The sequence below is a fragment of the Pipistrellus kuhlii genome, unplaced genomic scaffold (assembly GCF_014108245.1).
Source record: "Pipistrellus kuhlii isolate mPipKuh1 unplaced genomic scaffold, mPipKuh1.p scaffold_m20_p_20, whole genome shotgun sequence".
Taxonomy (NCBI): domain Eukaryota; kingdom Metazoa; phylum Chordata; class Mammalia; order Chiroptera; family Vespertilionidae; genus Pipistrellus; species Pipistrellus kuhlii.
Genome location: NW_023425516.1, coordinates 14,202,112 through 14,218,858, shown reverse-complemented (window position 1 = coordinate 14,218,858; position 16,747 = coordinate 14,202,112). Strand labels below are relative to the sequence as shown.

Genomic DNA, 16,747 nt, shown 5'->3' with positions numbered 1-16,747 from the left:
CTCACTAATGCATTAGGATTTGTTTTCAAAGGCTATGTCAATCAGACTTCTTAACTGATCTACTCCCAGTTCTGAATGCTTCTCTTAGACATTTCAGCAGCCATAATGGCTTAAGTACCAATGAATTTTTTAAATCAAAATTGAAAAAAACCTGGGACTTTCCAGCTGTCTGAAAAATAAAGCAATGCTGAAAGGGAACTAGTATCAGGAATTCTGATGTTAATTTGAAGTTAATGAACGAATTTATTGTTTGGCTTCTAAATTTCTTAAGTTCATTTCTTTTCCCCTTCAGGTCTAAAAACTAGAAAGCATACATTATATTGGGGGGGGGTACATTCTTATCTTTTAAAAATGTGTTGGTATGCCATAATTTGGCTTATAAACATATGCGACATCTCAGCTTAATTTCAACTCTGAAGTATTAAGTACTTAAGTATCAGAGGTATGATCTTAATTGAGGTTAAAATGTAAGTTATGAAATTGAATTTATTCTTTAAATTTTTGGAGGCCAAAAAATAATAAATGTCCTCCTACTTTCTAACAAGTTCTTATTAATTGTATTGTACTTATTGATTATATACTGTTAAAAATAAAATGGGAATTTTTTATATAAGTTTCAAGCAGTGTATTGATGTATATAATCAGTATATATTAGTAGTATATATATAGTTGTCATTATAATATATTTTTCTGCAGAAGAGCATTTTCATTTTGCTATAAAACACCAGTTTATCTTTTCTTTAAAAAAAATTTTATTGATTTTTTACAGAGAGGAAGAGAGAAGGATAGAGAGTTAGAAACATCGATGAGAGAGAATCACCGATCAGCTGCCTCCTGCACAGCCCCCACTGGGGATGTGCCCGCAACCAAGGTACACGCCCTTGACCAGAATCGAACCTGGGATCCTTCAGTCCGCAGGCCGATGCTCTGTCCACTGAGCCAAACCGGTTTTGGCCTATTTTATCTTTTCCCTGTTAATTGTCTTTTACCAATATTGAAAAGTCCTTATACATAACTTTAAAAAATGTCTGGTCACGCTCTAGCTGGTTTGGCTCAGTGGATAGTGCATAATGGATGGTGCAGACTAAAAAGTCCTGGGTCCGATTCTGGTCTGGGACACATCTTGGTTGTGGGCTCAATCCCCAGTAGGGGTGGTGCAGGAGGCAGCTGATCAATGGTTCTCATTATTGATGTTTCTATCTTTCTCTCCCTCTCCCTTCCTTCTCTGAAATCAATAAAAAATGTATATTAAAAATAAAGGTTTGGTCATGATCAATACAGATAGGCCACTGAACGCCATCTAAATGATGTTTATGTACCTAAATATATTACACTAATAATAATTTTCTGTATTTTTTAAGAAAGGAAATTTCAGATTCCTGTCAAATTCCCATCTGTTAGTTTGTACTAGTTAATTGGTTAAAATCCTACAATATTTAAAGGCATAATTTCCTCTTATGTACATAATCATGGCCGTTTCACATTTTGTACAAAATAATTCTGACCTTTTTGCATGCTCCCCTCACGCTTTGTCTCAGAAGGATTATGAGAACACGGAGGAAGTGTGTCAGCTAAGGACCCTGGTAAACAACCTGCGGGAGTTGATCACGTTGCACAGAAAATACAACTGCAACTTGGCCCTCTCCGAGTTTGAGAAGGTAAAGGTCTGGGTTTGCCAGCATGACTTTGCAGCCAGGTGAGCACAGTCTGCATTTAGAACCGTCCCTTTTGGCTTCCAGGAGACCACCACCACCATTGTGTTCCGGATGTTCGACAAGGTGCTGGCGCCAGAGCTTGTCCCTTCCGCCTTGGAGAAGTTCATAAGCGTGTACATGCGGGAGCATGACCTGCAGGAGGAGGAACTCCTTCTCCTGTACATAGAGGTAATTTCCCTTTCGCCTCGTCTGCTTTCCTGCATCTGTGCACTGTGTGACCGCATTGAGTTTTAATACGGTGTATTAAGTCCTTCGTTAAATAACGAAACATTTAATGCTGTACCGTTAGGATTTGTGCAGATTATTTATTTTTTTATTATTTTTATTTATTTATTTATTTTTAAAAAATATATTTTATTGAATTTTTACAGGGAGAGAGAGGGATAGAGAGCTAGAAACGTCGATGAGAGAGAATCATTGACCAGCTGCATCCTGCACGCTCCCTACTGGGGATGTGCCCGCAACCAATGTACATGCCCTTGACCGGAATCGAGCCTGGGACCTTTCAGTCCGCAGGCCGACGCTCTATCCACTGAGCCAAACCGGTTTCAGCTTGTGCAGATTATTGATTAAGAATGTGGGTTAACTCTGTTATGGATTGACTGGTAATCTTGAACAAAACAGGATAATATTAGGGCTTGCTACAAATGGTTATTGTGAGATAATGGGAGCATGAGCTTTCTATATATTAGCAGTTACTTTTTGTAGCCGTTAGTAAGGTGCAGTAATCTTATTTATAGATTCTTCAAGAATGTTTTCTTCGTAAGTTTTCTGTACCATGTAAAACTGAAGGCCCAGGTTTTAGCAATACTATGTTGTATTGTTTTGCCATTGCTAAATAGAAGTTTTTGTGTTTTTCACACATCCATAAAAGTTATTTGTATCTATATGTGTGTTTTACTTTTTTGTTGTTGTTTCAGTCAGAGTTTTAAACTTAAAAATATATGTGCTGCCCTAACCTGTTTGGCTCAGTGGATAGAGCATTGGCCTGAGGACTGAAAGGTCCCAAGTTCGATTCCGGTCAAGGGCATGTACCTTGGTTGTGGGCACATCCCCAGTAGGGGGTGTGCAGGAGGCAGCTGATGGATGTTTCTCTCTCATCAATGTTTCTAACTCTCTGTCCCTCTCCCTTCCTCTCTGTAAAAAAATCAATAAAATATATTTAAAAATAAAAATAAAGCTGTATGTGCTTATCCCTCGCTAGGATTTATTGAAGAGATGTAGCTCCAAGTCCATGTCACTCTTTGAGACGGCGTGGGAAGCCAAAGCCATGGCAGTCATAGGGTGTTTATCTGACAAGGACGTGAGTACTTGGCGACCGTGCAGTTTCCTTCTCAGCGTTGCACCGTTTCTTCACACTTACTTTCTCGTCACAAAAGAATTTGTGTAGCACGGAAAAGGAATAGAAATAATTTAAAAACCACCCATAATTCTGTTTTCTGTAATTCTGAAAATAAGAAGTGAACATTTTCTTATTCCCACCCAAGAAGAACCACCATAGGCCATTGGATGCGTTTGGTTTCTCAAACATAGAGACATTTGAAAAATAACATTACAATATGTCTTTATTTCTACTTCACCGTTATTAAGCATCATTATAAAATATGAATAAAAAAACTTATGAAAAAAAAAGTCTTAAACCCAGTCTGTAGAAAATAATAGAGTTAATATGACTTAATTTCCAGCAGAGAAAATATTTTTTAAAAATAGGTGTGAAAATCAGAAGAAAGGTTTACTGTTGCAGTCGCGCAGTAGACGTGGGACCTCTGTGGTAGATTAGGCAATGTCATGCATTTGCATGACCTCCCAGGCTGCTCACTGGCCCGTGTGCGTCTCTGTAGCTCATATTCGACGCGGTGCTTAAGATGATGTACGCGGCCGTGGTTCCCTGGAATGCGGCGGTGGAGCAGCTGGTGAAAAGGCACTTGGAGATGGACCACCCCAAGTAAGACCAAAGCCCCGACCACTTCGTTGGTGTTGGATAAGCCTCGTGTGTTGAGTTGACAGTCGTTTCTGGTGTTCTGCCCCTTCCCTGTCCCCCGGCATTTCATAAAAGAAGATAATCCACGTTAACACCGATACATTTACATTTAGGGTCAAGTTGTTACAGGAGAGTTACAAACTAATGGAAATGAAAAAGCTTCTACGAGGCTACGGAATAAGGGAGGTGAACCTCTTAAACAAGGAAATAATGGTAAGTACAATAGAGAGTCTTTGGGCCCCATTTCTAGGGCAATCTGGGAAATTGAACGAGAATTTCAGGTCTTTCAAGGTAATAAGAGTTAAGTTCTCCACTAACTTCCTTTTGTCAGAACGTTGATAGGGCACTTAATTGTTTATTAGAGTAGAGAGAACAATGGATGGTAAATTAAGAAACTTAATGGCCAAAACCGGTTTGGCTCAGTGGATAGAGCGTCGGACTGCAGACTGAAAGGTCCCGGGTTCGATTCCGGTCAAGGGCATGTACCTGGGTTGTGGGCACATCCCTGGTAGGGCGTGTTCAGGAGGCAGCTGGTCGATGTCTCTCTCTCATCGATGTTTCTAGCTCTCTATCCCTCTTCCTTCCTCTCTGTAAAAAAATCAAGACATATTGTATTTTTAAAAAACACTACTAAATTAATATATCAAATCATCACATTGTATACCTTAAATATATAGTATGTTTGATTTTTCATTTATAGCCCAATAAAGTTAGGGGAGAGGGTGTTGGGCAGGACTGTCATAAAAGACAGAATGTAAATTATTTTTTAATGATTCACACAGCTTAGTTTTTTGCTGCCTTATTTTATTTTTTTAATATATTTTATTGATTTTTTATAGAGAGGAAGAGAGAGGGATAGAGAGTTAGAAACATCGATGAGAGAGAATCATCGATCGGCTGCCTCTTGCACACCCCCCACTGGGGATGTGCCCACAACCAAGTACATGCCCTTGACCAGAATCGAACCTGGGACTTTTCAGTCTGCAGGCCGACGCTCTATCCTCAGAGCCAAACCAGTTTTAGCTTGCTGCCTTATTTTAATTTATTTTCTGAATTTTTATTATTTAAATATATTGATTTTACAGAGAGGAAGGGAGAGGGATAGAAAGCTAGAAACATCAATGAAAGAGAAACCGATCAGCTGCCTCCCGCACGTCCCCCCAATGGGGATGATCCCTCAACCCTGCCCTTGTCCAGAATCAAACCCGAGACCCTTTAGTTCTGTCCACTGAGCCAAACCGGTTAGGGCACGGCCTTATTTTAATGAATACTTTACCTTTTGAACGGATGAGTTTTGGGTTCTCTGGGAGATTTTATAACAAAGAAATGAATGTACACATTGTGTCTATTTCAGAGGGTGGTCAGATACATTCTCAAACAAGATGTCCCAACCTCCTTAGACGATGCTCTGAAGGTGGCCCAGGCATACATGCTGCCTCCTGATGAGATCTACAGCCTGAGGACGATAGACCTGATCGATCGGGACCAGGTACGGAAGTCTTACAGTGTCCTTTCTTTCCGATGGTTACTTTGTGAGCGAAACCATGAAAAATTCAGAACAACCGCCTTATCTACATAGATTAGCACAAGATAAAGTTATACCAAGATTAAAAAAACATTGACTGTTAGGTTGACCAGCTTTTCCATATCTGTAGGTCCTGTAAAGTGTTTTGTGAATAGCTAATGGGTTTTCACACTCTTTACTACTTAACAAAACTCAGATTCATGTCTTAACATTTTCTGTGGTACCCTTTGATGCCAGAATAAGATATGGGCTTTTTATTTTTATTCAGAAGTGTCTTTTTTTTCTATAATAAGCGTAGAATTACAAAGTACAAAGATTGGTATTTTAATTTAATTTCTTTGTTTGCTATCATCAACAGAATGTTCATATTTTTAATCTTATCATAATCTAGTATTCAAAATATCTCTTTATCTTTAAATAGAATATGAGAAGTCCCAACTGTTTGGTGTTTTTTTTTGCACAAAGGTGTCAGCTGTTTTTTCTTCCTTCAAACACTTCTTACAGGGTGAGGACTGTGTCCTGTTGCTGAGGTCTCTGCCTCCAGAGGAAGCTAAGAAGACTGCAGAAAGAGTCGTTATATGGGCACGATTGGCAATGCAAGAAGAACCAGATGGTTCTAAAGAGGTGAGGTTTTCACTGAATAAAATGTAGATAAATCCAATATTTATGGAGAGGAAGCAGTAGGGTATAAGTACACATGTGAGTATCTGTTCTTCCCACTGCTAGAATGGCCTAATATAAAAATTCCTGTGTCAGTGCACTATATAGAAGAAAAAGCCAGCTGGCCGGTGTTGCTCAGTGGGTGAGCATCAACCTATGAGCCCAGAGGTCACCAGTTGGATTCCAGATCAGGGCCTATTCCCAGGTTGTGGGCTCAATCCCCAGTAGAGGGCGTGCAGGAGGCAGCGATTGATGTTTCTCTCTCTCTCTCAAAAGTAAATAAAAATTTAAAAAATAATAATAAGCCATTTCAATAATAAAAAGTTAAGTTGGTATAAATTCAAAAACATTAAAAATTTTAAAAAAGTAAAGAGAAAAGCCACATAGGGCTGCTTTGGAGCTTTGGCTTGAGCCCACACTAGATGAATTAGGATTAATTGAAGTCTTTGTTGTACATGGGAGTTTCCCATCTGCCTTGCAGTATAAACAATTTTCCTCATTGTGTGGGACATAGTCAATACTATCAAATGTCAGCCACAGAAACAGCATAAATATAAATTACCTTAGAAGATTGAAACTTAGAAACTGTTTCAAGAGAGCCAGTTCACTTCTTTATAGAGATAAGGAACCAAATTCCTAATTTACCCAGGGTAGCTGAGTTTTTTAAACCATTAGAGATTGAACCTCCTAACCTGACTCAGCAGTTCACGTAATTTTTTTACTTTTAGGGAAATGAGGTGTGGGGGTTTTTTTTTGGGAGGGAGGGGGTGATATTTCTTGGTTCCCCAGCTCCCAGTAACAGAACTCTCAGTTTTTCAGCAAATTTTTTTTTTTTTTTAAATTATAAGAGAAAGTTTATTTAGAAAGTTACAAAGGTAGTAGAAATAAGCCAGTTGGACTGAGTAGGCTCAGGAAACACATCAGAGAAGCCTTTGAGTTTAGGAGAGGGAACAGCAAAGGTAATTCATAGAGGGGGTGTGTGGTTGGGGGGGGGAAGGGAAGCAGAAGGGGAGTGAGACCTGAAATTTGGAAATGCACTGGGAGTGCTCCTGAGAGGGACTTTCCAGCAATTTTTTTACTTTTTCTTCTTTCTTCCTTTCTTTCTTTCTTTCTTTCTTTCTTTCTTTTTTAATATATTTTATTGATTTTGTACAGAGAGGAAGGGAGAGAGAGAGAGAGTTAGAAACATCGATGAGAGATAGACATCGATCAGCTGCCTCTTGCACACCCCCTACTGGGGATATGCCAGCAACCAAGGTACATGCCCTTGACCGGAATCGAACCTGGGACCTTTCAGTCACCAAGCCGTCGCTCTATCCATTGAGCCGAACCGGTCTTGGCTTCTGTTTTTTCTGATCCCATAGTTTCCATGTGTATGTTATGTGTGTACTACCAAAGTGGCAAATAAGGAAGTAGATTTCATTTTGCATCTTTCTTTTCAGGACAAGGCCTGGAGAATGTCTGTAGTGAAGACATCAGTAGACATTCTTAAAGTACTGTGTGACATTCAGAAAGGTAACATCTACCTCTGTCCCTCACCTTGGCCTTGTTCTAAAGTTTATCCTTTTCAGAAGGGAGCGTCAGCGCCGATCTTATCCTGGCTCTGATGGCTTTTGTGACCACTTTTCTTCGTGAAAAGTCTTCTTCGCCTTATTCTATTGATTTGTAGCATAAGAATAGATGCATCTAAAGTCAACTTTTCATTTGTTTATAGTTCAGTAAGCTATTTCACTCTAGATTAGATTTCTTCGGTGCCTTGCACTTTTTATTCATATTTCTTATAATTTGGTTATGATGGGGGGGACTATTTAACTTTGAACTTAAATAAAATGATTAACAAAGTAACTCTCTTGGGCAGAAAAAAGAGCTACAATTTATTTCAGAAAAATTGCCAGTTCTCTTGTAACCTATAAATTTCTCTTTTGTACCTTCCGAAAGAAGAATTAGATTTCTTTTTGAACTTCAGTTGTCTTAAATCAGCATCTCAATAGACCTAGCTAATTAAAATTTTGGCTTTTATAAGTTCTGATAATGTGGGAAATTGGATGTCTGCTATAACTAAAAATTTTAATTACAGACAATCCGCAGAAGAAGGATGAGTGTGAAGACATGTTGAATCTATTTAAAACTGTTGCCAGCTTACAGGTAAAGGTATTAAGCTGTATTGAACATTATTACTGGACTAATCAGTGCCTTTGAAACTGTCCTTAAAGTTTTCTGCACAGGCCTTCAGAGACTGGAATACTATTTACTCTTTCATAGTGTCTTAAATATTTTTTTAAATATATTTTATTGATTTTTTACAGAGAGGAAGAGATAGAGAGTTAGAAACATTGATGATAGAGAATCATCGATCAGCTGCCTCTTGCATACCCCCTACTGGGGATGCGCCCGCAACCAAGGTACATGCCCTTGACCAGAATCGAACCTGGGACCTTTTAGTCCGCAGGCTGATGCTCTATCCACTGAGCAAAACTGGCTTCGGCCTTAGATATTTTTTCTATATATTTTTATTTTAGACAACTTTTCTTAAAAATTAATATTTGTTATCTTTGAATTGATTAACTGTCTTGAGATTTGAGATTTGAAAATAATTAATGTTATTTTGGTTCCAGGGCCTTCCTAATATAAAAGATTGTATAAATAAAAGGACTTTCAAAGTTAAGGGATAAGTTTTACCAAATAGAAGGAAAGTTTTATCAAAAGGGGATCTCTTTGTGAAAACTTTAAACTAGTGCTGGCAGGTTTAACTCTCAAAGTACAGCCCATGGAACCCTAGGGACCCTGAAGCCCTCTCCGGGGGGGGGGGAGGAGGGGCGGGCGCCATGAGATAAAAACTGCATTGACAGCAATAGTAAGGAATTGTTTAGGGTTTTTTTGCTCACAGACTTTATGAAGTGATAATGTCATCACTCTGAAGGCACTTTTATAGCCCCTTTTGTTTTAAAAATTTCTGTTCAATTTCTAATATGGTAAATATTGATAGATATCCCATAAGCAAACTTCTTGGGGGTCCTCAGAGTGTCCAGGGGTACTGCACCAAGAAGTTTGAGGCCTACTGTGTTAGACAGCAGGTGTCTCCATGGAAAGCACCTGGGGAGTCAGCAGAAATTAACTTCTTTGTGTTCTTAAACTTTTAAAAAAAATGTATTTTATTGACTTTTTACAGAGAGGAAGGGAGAAGGATAGAGAGTTAGAAACATCGATGAGAGAGAAACATCGATCAGCTGCCTCCTGCAACACCTCCCACTGGGGATATGCCTGCAACCAAGGTACATGCTCTTGACCAGAATCGAACCTGGGACCTTTCAGTCTGTAGGCCGATGCTCCATCTGCTGAGCCAAACCGGTGGTGTCTTCACCTGGCCTCCCGCAGCATAGATGTACTGGGTCAGAAAAACCCATTCTTGGTCTGAAGCCAGCAGCCAGCCAGGAGTCAGGATAGAGAAGAGCAAAGCTGGGTTCCTTCAGCCTCCAGAGTAGAATCACCCAAATCGAGTACCTCTCCCTCCCTCCTCTAGTCAGGGCTCCCCACGGTTCTGGCCCAAACGTCTGTCCGCAGTGCTGAGGATGAGATGAGAACACCTGGGATCAAGCGATGTTCCCCTATTTCCTGAACTTGTCATGACGTTGTTACTTTCATAACTTGAACTATGGTTGTGTTTTGTTTTACCTTTAAAAGTTTTTTTTATTGCAGTTGACATCCAATATTGCACTCGTTTCAGGTGTACAGCGTAGCGCTTAGACAGTCTATGCGGTCTTAAATCCTGCGTTTGCAGAGTAGTCTCCGAGGGAGCGGGGAGAGAGAGGTTGGAGACATCCCGGTGCTTTTTACAGCGGACGAACTAAACAGTCTCGGGGCTCTGTCTTGCTTTCCTTGCGGCAGGAGAACTTTGAGGTCTTTCTTGCTTTTGAAGATTACAGCAATCATGCCCTGGTAGCCGAGCTCCGTGACCAGTACATCAGAGCTCAGGAAGTGGCGCAGGCGCAGCACAAACCCAGGGGCACCGCGGAGCCGGCGGCCGCCAAGAAGGGCCTGAGCACCGAGTCCAAGCTGCACCGACAGGCGCTGGCCCTGCGGGTCTCCGAGCCAGAGCTGGAGGCGGAGCTGGTCCTGCGGGCCCTGAGCGATGGGAAGGTGGGAACGGCGCTGAACAAGTGCAGGTGCGTCTGGCTCTCCGCTCCCCACAGCCCCTCCGGGGGAGCATTTGCTTTGTTTACTGCTTTGGCTGTGAGGGTAGGGCCAGTGATACTTCCCTTTTCCAGCACTGTGATTCTTTTAAAAAAAAATATATTTTATTGATTTTTTTACAGAGAAAAAGAGAGAGGGATAGAGAGTTAGAAACATCAATGAGAGAGAATCATCGACCAGCTGCCCCTGCACCCCCCTCGCTGGGGATGTGCCCCTGACCGGAATCGAACCCGGGACCTTTCAGTCCGCAGGCGGAAGCTCTATCCACTGAGCCAAACCGGTTTCTCACCCTGTGGGCCTATTCTGGGCTTCTGGGTCCGAAGGTGGTAACCCAGAAGACAACTGACTAGTACTGCATAGTTAGGTAACCTAACCATTGTGTGTAGATCACCTTGCACCCAACCGTTCACAGCATCCTAAACAAGTTGAAAAACAAGACGAACTAGAGACCATGAAGTCATTTTAAAAGTTGGGGGTGGTTGTATATTGGTCCAAGAAAGACAAGGGCATCTACCTTCAATGAGAGTGTTCTAACTTCCAACTCTTCCTTCCTTCCGAAGGGACTTGTTTCGGTATCACTGCAACGCGGACACCGGGAGCCTGCTGTTCCTGACGTGCCAGAGGCTCTGTCAGATGTTGGCGAACGACGTTCCGATGACGGCACCCGCGGGGCTGAGCCTTCCCTCCGAAATCCATGACCTCGCGTGCCAAGCTGCCACCACCTGCAGCCCAGGTGACAAGATTTGTCCTGCACAGAGTTTGATCCTCTGTGGATCCCGTCACACTTAGCTCCCGAATGCCGCCCCTTTACCAGGGGATGTTGCCGTCACGAGAGAGGAGGTCGGCTGTATCTCCATTTTACAAAGGGATGAGCATGACCCACTCTCTGCGGGGATTATTAAAATGTTACCAAACAGGCCGGGACCGGTTTGGCTCAGTGGATAGAGCGTCAGCTTGGGGACTCAAGGGTCCCGGGTTCAATTTCGGTCAAGGGCATGCACCTTGGTTGCGGGTACATCCCCAGTAGGAGGTGTGCAAGAGACAGCTGATCGATGATTCTCCCTCATCGATGTTTCTAACTCTCTATCCCTCTCTCTTCCTCTCTGTGAAAAATCAATAAAAATATATTAAAATGTTACCAAACAGCAACGATGTCATTTCGGACCGTGATGATGTTCACTTCCGTAGGACTGTGAGATTCCTTGCCCCACCCCCATACCTGGTCTTTCCTTCCAGCCAAGCTCAAGAAAACCTTGGACTTGCATTGCTCAGGGTTACTATGTGGAAACCTCTCTGCCTTGTGGCCCTCCTTAGAATGTTGAATCGTGATTATTAGAAGGTTGTCAGGATTCTAAATTAAGTTAACCGTTAGCTGAATGATGCTTATTGATTGTCTTTCAGATTTCCTCCTGGATGCTCTGGAACTATGTAAATATACTCTCATGGCAGTAGAGCTTTCCAGACAGTGCCAGATGGACGACGGGGGAGTCCTAATGAAAGTGAATTGCTTTTGAATTTTTTTCCTTAAGCAAAAGCTCTGCCACTCCATACGCACCACTTTTAAGCCACATGCAGAGTCTACACAAATACCGACTTACCTCTTGTACTTTCTTATTCTGCACCAGTGGGCATGAAGCCACTTCTTTTCCAGTCACATTTATTGCCTCTAATTTGCACAGTCTTAGGAAATATTGGGCCTCGAGCAAGGCACCTCTGAGCATTGTCCTTATCCTAGGCTAACAGTTTAATTTAAAATGGCATTGTTGCCCTAGCCGGTTTGGCTCAGTGGATAGCGCGTCAGCCTGCAGACCAAAAGGTCCTCGGTTCATTACCAGGTCAAGGGCACATACCTCAGTTGCAGGCTTCCATTTGGCCTGGGCCCTGGTCAGGCATGTGCAGGAAGTAACCAATCAATGTGTTTCTCTCACACCGATATTTCTCTCTGTCTTTCCTCTTTTCCACTCTCTGAAAATCATTGGAAAAATATCGTCAGGTGAGGATTTTAAAATAAAATAAATAACATAACATAAAATGGCATTGTTAATCTGGCCAGTGTGGCTCAGTGATTGAGCATCAACCTATGAACCAGGAGGTCACCGTTCAATTCCCAGTCAGGGTATGTGCTCGGGTTGCAGGTCAAATCCCCAGTGTGGGGCATGCAGGAAGCAGCTGATCAGTGATTCTCATCATTGATGTTCCTATTTCTCTCCTCCCTTTCTCTCTGAAATCAGTAAAAAGATATATTTTAAATAGCTAGTAAAATAAAATGTTAAAAGCCATCGACCAGAAAGCACAGGCTATGTAGTTGTATTTGACCATCAAACTGCATTTGACTCTAATATTCCTGATTTTGGATTCTGCTCGGTGAGGATAGTGTTGTGTGTTTTAGAGTTTCCTTACGAGAATCTTTCTCTGCGATTTGGTCTTCAGACTTCCTTTGGAACACACAAAGACCCCTATGAAGAGTGGTCCTACGGCGACTTCTTCAGTGAGGATGGAATCGTTCTCGAGTCGCAGATGGTGCTCCCTGTGATTTACGAGCTGATTTCATCACTGGTCCCTCTAGCTGGTAAATCCTCCTTGTGGCCTTATCGTCAGTGTGTCTCTGCTTTATCGACAGGAGTGTAAACTATAGAGGTTTGGAATCAGAACTACAACATAGGAACGTAGATGAACCTCATTGGCATCATGCAGAGCAAAAGGATGTCTCTGTGATGTGCATGTGTGCTCCACGAGAGAATTACTGAGTGTAATTTATTCTCTTTTGTAGAAAGCAAGAGACATCCCCTGGATTCTACGAGTTTACCATACTGCTCCGTTAGTGAAGGTATTTGACATCAGAAATGCACGGCCTTTGTATGGTGATTTTGTAACTATGCCAATGTAGAAATTCCTTAAAATCCTGAATATGACTCTGACTTAATGTTCTTGATATAGTTACTTATTTACTAGAGGCCCAGCGCACAAAATGCATGCGAGGGTACGGTTCCTAGGCCTGGCCTGCACTCAGGGTCACCTTGCCCTGAGCTGGCCCTGCCCCCTGCTGCCACCCACCCCTAGTTCCCGGTCCGCCATTGGGCAATTGGAGCCTGCTGGCCAGGGGAGAGACCAAGAGGTTGGCTGTTCCCACCTGCTCGCTGGCCCCGACTCTGGACTCTGTAGTGGGTCGCCCTCTGTGTGTTGGGTGACTGGCAGGGCGGGGGCCTTGGCCTGGCACTGCCTGCTTCCTCTGCCACCCACTCCTGGTTCCTTGTTTGTCATCGGGTGGTGGGAGCCTGCTGGCCAGGGAAAGGGCCCAAGAGGTGGTCAGTGCATCTCAATGATTGGTCAAGCAGTTCCACCATTAGGGTCAATTTGCATATTTCCCTTTTGTTATATAGGATTATTGTTACATTGTTATTCTTTGAAAGGGTCAGAAAACTATGTGACTAGGTTTTATAGCCTTAACTTTTGAGGCTGTTCATAAAATTTGGTCTTCCAAGTGGAGAAATGGTTTCCTCAGGGAATGATTTAAGCATCTCAAAATAGGCAGGTCACAATCACCATACCTCATTATCTAGCGGACATCAGGATTTTCTGGCTTAAATCAACCCGCATTGTTGACTCATTTACTAACTTGAAGACCATTATCTGCAATGAAAAAGTAATTCTGTCCCTCAAAACAATTGCTAATAATATGATCTAGTTTGTTCAGAAATACCTAAATATTAAAATGCGTTTGTCATTTCACAGGATTCAGCCTGACTTTTTTACCTTGCATAAACTCCATCTCCGCCCTGCTTCAGAGCCTGCAGGAGTCGAGCCAGTGGGAGCTGGCCCTGAGATTCGTCGTGCTTTCATTTGGCACCTGTCTTCAGTACTCTGTGTCAAACTTCATGGATGCCAGTTTGAGTGAAAAGGTATAGTTCGAGAACAAACACTGGGTGCATACTGACACAGAAACCCTGCCAAACAGGCGTTTGGGGTCCACATTTTCCTATTTGGCTCTATAACAAGGAAATCAATAGTTCGTCCTATTTAAGAAACGTTTGTTGAGTGTTCCTAAGATTCAGGTGGTGTTCATTTCCTCCCACGCATTTCTTTTTTTTTTTTTTCATATGATCTCACTTTTATGAAGAATTTAATGAATATAATAAACTGATCAACAAAAAAGATCCAGAAACATTGAAGCATCCAATAGCCTCCCACGCATTTCATATTCAATCTTTGCAACAACCCAAGACTCTCCGTTTTCCAAATGAGGAACCTCTGAGGCCAGGGGTCAGATGAGGCCAAAACTCTCTGTCAGCTGCTTGTTCTGCTGTGGCCCAAATTATACTTACTACCTGGCAGCATCCGTGAACAGATTCTGGAAGACAAACTGCCTGTTCGTAACTTGCCTTTGAAGCTGATCTCGGGATTGGGATCATTGCTGCTACTTCTCTGTTGCTATTTATTAAGTAACAATTTTTTAAAAATGAACTTCAATGAAGCCTAGCTTTCAAAATTAAAATGCACATGTTTGAAGTTTGTCAATCAATTTATTCACCTTGTCAACAACACCGCAATCAAGATACAGACTCAAAGGTATAGGCTGATTTAAAAATCTAGGTATTTGAGGTCTGCCAGTGTGGGTCAGTGGTGAAGTGTTGACCTATGAACCAGGAGGTCACAGTTCAATTCTCTGTCAGGGCACATGCCCAACTGTCCCCTGTTGGGGGGGTGTAAGAGGCAGCCCATGAATGATCCTCTCTCATCACTGATATTTCTCTCTCCCCACTCCCTTCTGCTCTGAAATCAATAAAAATATATTTTAAATAAACAAACAAATGATGAAAATCTAGATATTTGAAAAGGTTCCTTTTTGCTCTTCCCCAGTCAGTTCTCCCCGGCCCCAGCTTTCTGTCATTATAGATTAATTGCTCATGCTTTTTTGCATATATTGATGGAAGTTTTCACAATGATGCATAGAAGTGAACCTAACAAGTTTCTTGTTCTTTTCTAAAAGCTGTTTGGAGAGGCCATGTTAGTTAACTCAAGGAAAGTTATGGTGGCACTGAAAGAGAAAGCCGTTACGTTTGTCAGGGGGAATGCTACAACACTGCTGCACAAAGTGAGTATCTGTTCTTGGTAAGCTGTTTTGTATTGGATGTGTTTTGTTTTGTTTTGTCCCCCCTCTGTTCTGATTGCTTCTGATGTCTCAGAAGAGTGAAGAGGGAGCCGAAACCGGTTTGGCTCAGTGGATAGAGCGTCGGACTGTGGACTGAAGGGTCCCGGGTTCGATTCCGGTCAAGGGCATGTACCTTGGTTGCGAGCACATCCCCAGTGGGGGGTGTGCAAGAGGCAGCTGGTCGATGTTTCTCTCTCATCGATGTTTCTAACTCTCTATCCCTCTCTCTTCCTCTCTGTGTAAAATCAATAAAAATATATTTAAAAAAAAAAGAAAAGAAAAAAGGAGTGAAGAGGGAACCCAGCCCACATGGCTCAGTGGTTGAGGTCACAGTTTGATTCCGGGTCAGGGCACATGCCCATGTTGTAAGCTCAATGCCAGTGTGGGGCGTGCAGCAGGCAGCGCATCAATGATTCTCTCTCATCATTGATGTTTTTCTCTCTTTCTCCCATTCTCCTCCTCTGAAATCAATGAAAATGTATATGTTTTTTAAAAAGAGTGAAGAGGGGAAAGGGATTTGAAGAAAGTGATGAGATAGTAATTCAATAGAAAAGCTAAGGTTATTGTGCCATAAAGAACACAATCTTTTTTGTCTTTTGTTTGTTAATCCTCACCCAAGGATATTTTTCTATTGATTTTTAAAAAGAGTGGAAGGGAGGGAAAGAGACAGAGAAACATCGATGGGAGAGAGACACATCAATTTGGTTGCCTCATGTGATCAGGGCCAGGGATTGAGCCTGCAACAGAGGTTCATGCCCTTGACCAGAATCAAACCCTGGACCCTTTAGTCCGCAGGCCAATGCTCTATTCCCTGAGCCAAAGCTGGCCAGTGCTGGACCACAATTCTTTTAGTTGCTTTTCTTAAACTTATAATATTGATAAAGGACATTACAACTAAACAAACAAGTTGGAACTGTGTTACAAGAACTAACCTTGTGTGAAACACTTGTTTAATAGGGTCTGTAATTAAATTTAGTGACAAGCTTTTAGAGCCCATTTTCTCTTTTGATTGTAAAGAATTTGTGTCTCTGGGTGCTTTCTTCCCATAGGTATTCAATTGTCGCCTGGTGGATCTTGACTTGGCATTGAGTTACTGCACTCTCTTACCCCAAAAAGAAGTGTTTGAAAACCTCTGGAAGCTCATCGATAAAGCATGGCAGAATTACGACAAAATTTTGGTATGACCTGGGAGCGCACACCATTAATACTTAAAATATTGAAGATTTAGCCCAGCCGACATAGCTCATTGATTGGGCATCCGTCTATGAACCAGAAGGTCATGATTCGATTCCCAATTAGGGCACATGCCTGGTTTGTGGGCTCAATCTCCAGGGTGGGCATGCAGGAGGCAGCCAATTGATTCTCTCTCTTCATTGATGCTTCTCTCTCTCCCTCTTTCTTCATCTCTGAAATCAATAAAAATATACTTCAAAAAAATATTGAAGATTTAGGGGGGAAAAGGAAGTTGACTTTTCAGATCTTCAGATTTCATAGAAGGAATGTCATATTAACTCACTTGGTTTCTG

General features: G+C 41.9%; 1 protein-coding gene across 1 annotated transcript in view; it reads left to right on the top strand.

Moving 5' to 3' along the window:
* Positions 1-16,747, top strand: part of KNTC1 (kinetochore associated 1) — a 60,873-nt gene that overhangs the window by 19,637 nt on the left and 24,489 nt on the right. The window contains exons 25-41 of the mRNA XM_036449008.2: positions 1,539-1,658; positions 1,740-1,883; positions 2,920-3,018; positions 3,557-3,660; positions 3,810-3,909; positions 5,051-5,185; positions 5,726-5,845; positions 7,324-7,396; positions 7,959-8,026; positions 9,767-10,044; positions 10,633-10,805; positions 11,474-11,571; positions 12,503-12,641; positions 12,843-12,899; positions 13,805-13,971; positions 15,060-15,164; positions 16,271-16,399. Of these exons, the coding sequence (XP_036304901.1) occupies positions 1,539-1,658; positions 1,740-1,883; positions 2,920-3,018; positions 3,557-3,660; positions 3,810-3,909; positions 5,051-5,185; positions 5,726-5,845; positions 7,324-7,396; positions 7,959-8,026; positions 9,767-10,044; positions 10,633-10,805; positions 11,474-11,571; positions 12,503-12,641; positions 12,843-12,899; positions 13,805-13,971; positions 15,060-15,164; positions 16,271-16,399 (2,109 nt within the window). The remainder of the gene's footprint in view (positions 1-1,538; positions 1,659-1,739; positions 1,884-2,919; positions 3,019-3,556; positions 3,661-3,809; positions 3,910-5,050; positions 5,186-5,725; positions 5,846-7,323; positions 7,397-7,958; positions 8,027-9,766; positions 10,045-10,632; positions 10,806-11,473; positions 11,572-12,502; positions 12,642-12,842; positions 12,900-13,804; positions 13,972-15,059; positions 15,165-16,270; positions 16,400-16,747) is intronic.